Genomic DNA, 7,803 nt, shown 5'->3' on the forward strand with positions numbered 1-7,803 from the left:
ACGTATAATCAGCACAATTTATAACCTTCAAAATATTTTTTACATATTTTAATTTTTAACAAAGTATTTTAGAGTAGTTTGTGACTGTTATAAACATCTTACAAGCATAAATAGGTAACTAAAAAAAATTAATGTAAAATATTAATTTACCTTAATTTAACAATACTTTTTTGTCAATCAATATGAAATTACAAATTATATGCAATTAAAATTTTCATTTTTCGCAATATTTCACCACGGGAATATGATTGACCAATCGAGAAACAGTACGCACGACGCACAAACACGTTATTGGGTAACTCCAATAATCGATATAGAAAATTAAACATTATCATTGTATCATGTTCTATACACATATAAAACTTATGCACAGGGGAAATTTTTGTTGTATAAATTCAGCATTCCTTATACTCTTTTTAAATATATAATACAGTTTTATATTAATACTTTATATCAATAAGATTACTTTTTACATTATAAAGATTGGTAAAGGATATATAAACTGTGTTGTCATGCATTTGTGTAGTTAATTTGTAGAGTATCTCATTGGTCTGTCGATTATGACATCATCCAGGATCGGCTCAAAACAAGAAATCATACATTCAAAAGTACTTTTATATTTGATGCACAAATTTTTATTTATATTTATTTAACAAATAATAAAATGTTTCTATTTGAACAGAAATTGTAATATTTAAATTACGTAAATTTATAATACATAATTTTACAACAAATTGTATATCTATAATTCGTTATTTTAACTTCTCTTAAATATCTCTTAGCCCTTTGTATTATTTTGACGCACTGATTACACAATCGTTAAAATAAATTTACATTAAACAACAGTGTTGCGGAGGCTCCATGTTACGTAATAACGCTGGAATAACAGGATCACCTTCAGCATCGGTTCTTGTTGTTGGTCCTATCAGTTCTTCGGGTAATTGACCACAGGACAGTACTTCTTGCATAAGTGACATTTTTGTTTCAAAACGTTTTTTTTTCATTTCTGCCGTATCTTCGTCTGTCTCCTTTTCAAGTTCGGTACATATCTAAATTGAATGGAAATTGCACATGTATCAAATAATGTTGCCAACATCGATACTACAATAGAATGGAATTTTCATATGAAAAAAAAAAAATATATATATATATATTGCATAATAACCTGTTGTATCAATTCAAACTGTTTTGTAAACCTTTGTAGATCATTAGACGGTATTGTTGTTTTCTTTTCTTCTAACAACTCAGGGTATTCATGTGCTAGTTGCTTCATTGCTGGATACAAAAGTTCTTTCGATAATAAATGCTCTAGCAGTACTTGTAAGAATGGTGGAATGACATCAGGACAATCTTCTAAGGCTGCTTGCCCAAAAATTTCGGATAAGTCAGCCCCGTTCTGTAATGTTTTCACAAAAGACTCTATTTACAAGAATTACTTCAATAATTGTTCAAGCAAGTACCTGTAAATTTTCTGTTGTTATGGACAAGTCGTTCATGGCTCCAGCAATAGCTGACTGAAAGTCTATACTTGCAATGTCTTTGTCAGAGGTATCTTCATCTTTTGTTGGACTTGTAAGTTTCCTTGCCATTGTTTGGGGAGAAACTCCTAATTCGCCATCTGTTTCTAATAGGGAAATTTAAAATAATATCTTCCTTGCATTTTTCACAAACTATTACCATTTAGAAACATCATCTTGAATAAAAGTTTTCCTGCATCGTCTGTAGACCAAGTATCCTCCAAAATATCAGTTACATTTTTATCCGTTGTAGATTCAGAAGCACCTATTTTGCTTGCATCCTTTTTATCTGATTTCTGTTCTTTGTTGAAATCCTCCAAAGCACCTGAGATAGTGATTATACAATGACCATTGTTGAAACTTGCAATTATATGTAAAAAAAATGAAACGGAAGAAGAAGAAGAAATAATCGTTTTATATTTCAAGAATTTTCAGTTTTCTCCCCCTTTCCCTTTTAATTTAATAATCCCGTCGATTTCGTAATAAAAACTAGGTAAAGTATTAAACATTATTTTTCTGAAGTAAAAATTAATATAAAGTACATTGATTTTTCTTTGCCCATTTTTCCACGGAGAAATCTATAAACTCAATATGAGGAACACACCGAATGAGAAAAAGCTAACAAACATTGGATATTTGCAGAATTTGAGGTTAGGATTGTTGAATCATATTTATTCAATCATAAATAAAGAACATTATAATTACTCACTGTCTAATAAGTCATTTAATTCTTGATCTTCCGCTTGTTTCGTAGCTTTTTCATCGGCCATATCTGTCGTTTAGTGACTTCGTTGTTAATAATTTTTAAACTACGATCAGAAATGCACGTATCAAAACGCTGTAGGTTTATTATCTTTTACATATATATGCATGTATGCATGTGTACACTGTGCAGAGCTGGAAAGATGTCCAGCGGAAGGAATGCAAGTCTGCTTGGTTTATACCCCCATAGGTCCACCTTTTCTAACACAATCGTACAAATGAGCACACGTATTGTCTTTATCGGCCGACGTCATTGCATCAACGAATCGGATTATATACAGTTACTCCCACTCGTATTCGTACACCATACGGACATTTCGCATAAATAAAAAAAAAGAACACTTTTCTTCGGGATATTTTTTATTTATGTTCAGCAGAATTCATTATTACACTATCTTCCATCTATTTACAAAGCAATTTTATTTTTCATTACTTAGAAATACAATAAATAGAAAAAGAATGTCACTATCCATAAAAACCATCTCTCAGCCGCATTCGTACATAAGGGAAAAAACATATTTCGACTAGTAAAAGTAATAAAATTAGATGAATGAATACTTTGTTTGATAATCTTTGTGTCTTATTACTTCAAGTAATCTATTTGGCATAGATTGAACTAATTTATTTGTAATGTCACCGCTAATATTTTTCCATTCCAGGTTTTTCCTTGAGTTGGTTCACATTACTTATTTCATATTTTTGTATTCTGGTTTTTAATTCTGCCCATAAATTTTCTATTGGATTGATATCTGGGCTTTGTGGAGGTTTCCATTACTTTGGGGCAATTGTATAGTAGCCACTCTCGAGTTATACGAGCTTTATGCTTGGGATCATTATCTTGGTAAAAAATGAAATCATTAGGAATTCCCAAACTATTCGCATTGACCTTTAAATTTTCTTTTAAAATATTTATGTATTTATACTTATCCATGATTCCATCAGTAATGTGCAGATTTCCAACTCCGGCTGCGGAAAAACACCCCCGTGTTTCACTGTAGGCTGGAGATTTGATTTTTCAAGGCTGGTATTTCGTTTACGCCATACAATTTCGTTTACGCCATCAGATTGAAAGATATTAAATTTAGACTCATCACAAAAAATTACATGTTTCCAAGTTTCATACGTCCATTTTACGTATTCATTTGCAAATTGTAAACGTTTTCGTCTATTTGATTCATTAATGTATGGCTTCTTCCTGGTAATTCTTCCATTATATCCATATTTTCTTGTAACACGACGAACTCGGTTGTTCGGAACCCACCTTAAACAGTAGGTCCCCGGCTAATGACCAACAGCAGTCGATGCCGGTAAATTAAAGACAACAACAACAACGACGAACTGTTTCGTTACTAACATTTTCCCTATTTGATTTTCTAACTTTGATACAATTTTCGGGGCACTAATTTTAGGATTTACTTTTATTTCTTTTAAAATTTTTCGTTCGTCAGGATCTGTTAGTGATTTTCTATTAAGATTTCGAAGTTTATTTTCTACTCTATTTTCAGCTTTATACCTTTTTATAATATATTGAATAGTAGACTTCTTTAACAATATCACTAATTTGTTCTAAACTTTTTCTACTTTCATGATGACTTACAATCAATTTTCTTAACTCAATCGATGATTCTTTTCTACCCATTTTGCCTGTTAATATACTGAATGCTATTGATTACTATTTTGTTTAAACAAAAGAATACCTGCCGATTGTTTTTTGTTTCGTTCACAATATACGGGAAATCCCCGATATAGTATAAACTCTCTAGGATGCATATTATTGTTTGTTTGTTGGCTGTATGAATACGGCTGAGAGATGGTTTTTATGGATAGTGACATTCTTTTTCTATTTACTGTATTTCTAAGTAATGAAAAATAAAATTGCTTTGTAAATAGATGGAAGATAGTGTAATAATGAATTCTGCTGAACATAAATAAGAAATATCCCTAAGGAAAGTGTTTTTTTTTTTTTTTTTATTTATGCTAAATGTCCGTACGGTGTACGAATACGAGTGGGAGTAACTGTTGGTAACTAATTATCACCACATATGAAAGTTTTCATCACGGAAGATATATGTTTACAATGCTATATATAAAACAACTGTTACGTAGTTAATGCACAGACGCTACAGTGAAGTTTATGTATAAAAAAGACAATGTACGTGTGAATCTAATAACAGTGTGATTATCTATTTTGCTCATCATAACTTGAATATCAGCTCTGCAAAAGAGGTGAGTTTTTAAATTATGTACTTAATCGTACATGTATTTAGACTTTAAACTTTTACTTTAAAAAATAAAATTTCAGAACTAATAAATCAATTCATAAATTTTTGTTTTAAAAAATTTATCCAAAAAACGCATGAATTGAGTAAACCACAACTTGTTTGTAAACAAAAGTGAATTATAATTATAGTAATTCTGTTTTATATGATATAATATAATTGCTTACAAATAGTTTTACTAATTTTCTACCATTTTCTTTACACAGCCCATAGCTTTGTTGACACAAAATTTTATTATAAATATTCCAAAATATGATTTATTTCCACCTTGTACAAGGTCGAAGATAGGTAATTTTTATATTCATTTAATTATATTAATGATTCCGCGGCTTTATGTGCATTACTTACAATTAACATATTCCGTCGAGTTTATATGTGTATGAAATACAAAACACCTGAAAAATTTAATGATCATTTATATCTATTGCGATGAAAAACTTAGTAAACACAAAATTTCATAACTTACGGCCATTGTTGGAATACTTCATATTGAAATCTCACTATATAACAGTACAGAGAATTCTGTAAAAAATTCAGTAAGAATTCCTAAATTTATAATTCGAGGACATTTGTAAAATAGCTATACTGACAATTCAAAGAAATCAAAAACAAACGACAAGGTCGATGAGTGGAAGAAAGAAAGGTAGTAGAAAAAGACAAAGAGTGGTGCTTATGGGGGAGAGAGGGGGTGAAGAAATGCTCATGTAAAAGATCGTATGCTTGAAAATGGAGGGGGTAGAAAAAGATAGAAACAGGATCAGGAGACAAGGAGAAGTAGGTGACTTGATAAACTTGAAACAAGGCACTTGGAACACGTATAAACTTTTAAATTAACCTTGTGTAAATATAATGTTTAGCATATTTTTAATTTATTATATTGTAAATAAAGAATTTATGAAATTAAAATATAAATTTCCAACATGAAAACATGTTTGAATAATATTAACATGCAGTAAGATTATAAAGCATGAATCAGTATAAACATGCAATGGGAATTAATATATTCATAAATCATATTACAAATGTGCAGATCTCAGTGTAATTGAAACTACATTACATAAGGTTGTTCAAGTGTTAAATATATTAATTTCAATTATCCAGAGATTATATGTAGTTATGAAATAAAATCAATAGCATAGAATGTATTATAAGATAACACTTCATTAAAATGATTGGTAATTGTTTGTAACATCATTAGAATAACATTTTATTAATCTTTTATCATTAGGTATGGTGTTTTTTCACTTTTATTACATTGAAGACACAAATTTTGTAGTGTTTATTAAAACAATAAAAATATAATGAAATGAAAACAACAATTATAAGGGAGTTAATAAAAGCCTTGGAGTATGGTTGTCAATTTAATTGATTCCATATTCAAAACACAAAATTGTGTAAACTTAATAAATTATTAACATTGTAACTGTAACTGTTATGGCATTATCAAAGTAACCAAAAGTATTATGACAATACTGTCTACATAAATATTAAGTCATTATAAGATAATGTTTTATTATAGTCATGATACAAATTTTATATTGTTCAAAGTTTACAATTATATGAAATATACAGAAAAGTTTTATTATTATAACATAATGTTAACAAAATTTATTAAATGTAACTAATGCTCCATTAATATGGATATAAGTTGCAATTTTTGAAACAATATTTTTAATTTATTCCACAGGTTTTAATGTAATGAATCTTGAGAGAATAAATGCAACTAAAAATGTACCTGCTACAAAGCAGGCGACAAAAATATACCAAGTTTCTTCATCAAATACATCAGTAAAGGCAGGAACCTGATTATAAAGTGTATCAATAAGTTTCATATTATAATTTTTGCTATTTACTGTATGACTTGCCATTTTAAAAACAAATATTTTTCTTATATTATAAAATTCAGATGCTTTTCTGTATGAGATTCAAAGAGAAAGAAAATAGTTCAGTTATATTGTGAGAAATAAAGGATCAATTCTTTGTAAGCTTTAGCATGTGCAATTGCAAAAGAAATATGGGTAATAGTAGAACTAAAAGTTATGCAAGATTTTTATACAGCTATTGTTTTTCCGATTTTATTTAGATGCTGAAAGCAATTAAAGAATAATTTAATATTACCAAGCCTCCCTTATTAATTGATAATGTAGGTTTAATTTTCTATCGTATCACACAAATAAAGTGAAAGGCAAAAATTAGAACAATGTTTTAAATAAATGATAAAATTGACTTTGACATGTATTCTCTAAAAATTTTATTTTTTAACTTATATTTGTATTCGTATTTAATTTTTTCTGTAGTATCTTAAAAGTTATCAGCATATAAGCAAATTATTAAACTGCCAGTAAACTTATAAAAATACTCCTCTATGTTTGCTTCCTGGTGAAATTCTAACTCCCGTCTGGTTTTTCTTTGACTTCTTCTTCTTTTTAATTACTTTTTTACTTTCAGTGTCAGGTTCAGGTGGGGACAAAGGTGTGATGTATTTGTTGTAAAGTTCCAATATATTCAGAGATGTCAAGTGTGCAGCTTTGCATACAATCTTGTTACCTGATACTAAAAGATAGAAATGCAAGAATATAATATCACATTTGCATTAAACAAACTTTTTTGAAACATTTCAATTAAAATTTTAATCATTGAATTTAATTTAATGCTAGTATTTAACTCATTTACTTTTAAAGTGTAATAAAGCTATTAATTTAATTAATTCACATAGAAATATATAAATGATTAGTTAAACATTTGTAAATAGAAAAATACTATAATACTCACACAAATTGAACGTAACTACTGGTTCAGATAAATCAGAAGCAATTTGTGGTTTTACAATGCAACGTGGGTTTGTTGCAATAATCTTTGGAGTTGTAATGTGAAAAAAGAAATCTCTGTAAATATGAGACACATACACATGTTTATTATAACATATAACATTTCTTTGTTAAATGCATGTTATTTCTTAAAATCAGTTTTACATTTATAGTTATGTTAATGCAATATGTTCAAAAACAATAGCTTCTTTATACAATTTAACAATGTTGACAATTCTTACATTATCTTTTACTTATTTGTAATATTTTCAGAAAAATGGCACAAATGGAACAACAACTACCACTTCAAATGCCAGACTTAAGTAGTCTTCGTATAACTACAGCTGTTTCCATGCTCGGCAAAGCATATGGATGTGGACAATGTAATGGTAAGTTTCTACTTTTGCAATTGTACAATTAATTAAAATTATAAAAATA

The 7,803-nt window shown here is 28.6% G+C and overlaps 4 protein-coding genes across 5 annotated transcripts in view; 1 reads left to right on the forward strand and 3 right to left on the reverse strand.

Moving 5' to 3' along the window:
* Positions 1–762: 762 nt before the first annotated feature.
* On the reverse strand, positions 763–2,507 carry LOC108578281 (peroxisomal biogenesis factor 19-like). 2 transcript variants are annotated; one of them, XM_017941581.1, is made up of 5 exons: positions 2,227–2,507; positions 1,678–1,842; positions 1,461–1,618; positions 1,166–1,396; positions 763–1,049 (listed from the first exon to the last, which is right to left on the reverse strand). In XM_017941581.1, the coding sequence occupies exons 1-5, from the start codon at positions 2,285–2,287 to the stop codon at positions 831–833; spliced, it is 834 nt and encodes a 277-aa protein (XP_017797070.1). In that variant the 5' UTR covers positions 2,288–2,507; the 3' UTR covers positions 763–830. The 2 variants fall into 2 exon arrangements, with proteins under 2 accessions (XP_017797070.1, XP_017797069.1); XM_017941580.1 differs by having other exon boundaries at positions 1,461–1,624.
* Positions 2,508–4,401: 1,894 nt separating this feature from the next.
* Positions 4,402–7,803, forward strand: part of LOC108578278 (protein argonaute-2) — a 10,511-nt gene continuing 7,109 nt past the window's right edge. The window contains exons 1-2 of the mRNA XM_017941577.1: positions 4,402–4,505; positions 7,639–7,754. Of these exons, the coding sequence (XP_017797066.1) occupies positions 7,643–7,754 (112 nt within the window). The 5' untranslated portion in view covers positions 4,402–4,505; positions 7,639–7,642. The remainder of the gene's footprint in view (positions 4,506–7,638; positions 7,755–7,803) is intronic.
* LOC108578280 lies at positions 6,235–6,426 on the reverse strand. Its single transcript, XM_017941579.1, has one exon. The coding sequence runs from the start codon at positions 6,424–6,426 to the stop codon at positions 6,235–6,237; it is 192 nt and encodes a 63-aa protein (XP_017797068.1).
* LOC108578279 (39S ribosomal protein L53, mitochondrial) overlaps positions 6,906–7,803 on the reverse strand; it is a 1,913-nt gene continuing 1,015 nt past the window's right edge. The window contains exons 2-3 of the mRNA XM_017941578.1: positions 7,331–7,443; positions 6,906–7,111 (exon numbers count right to left, since the gene is read on the reverse strand). Of these exons, the coding sequence (XP_017797067.1) occupies positions 6,906–7,111; positions 7,331–7,443 (319 nt within the window). The remainder of the gene's footprint in view (positions 7,112–7,330; positions 7,444–7,803) is intronic.

This window comes from Habropoda laboriosa, unplaced genomic scaffold (assembly GCF_001263275.1).
Source record: "Habropoda laboriosa isolate 0110345459 unplaced genomic scaffold, ASM126327v1 scaffold6078, whole genome shotgun sequence".
Taxonomy (NCBI): Eukaryota; Metazoa; Arthropoda; class Insecta; order Hymenoptera; family Apidae; genus Habropoda; species Habropoda laboriosa.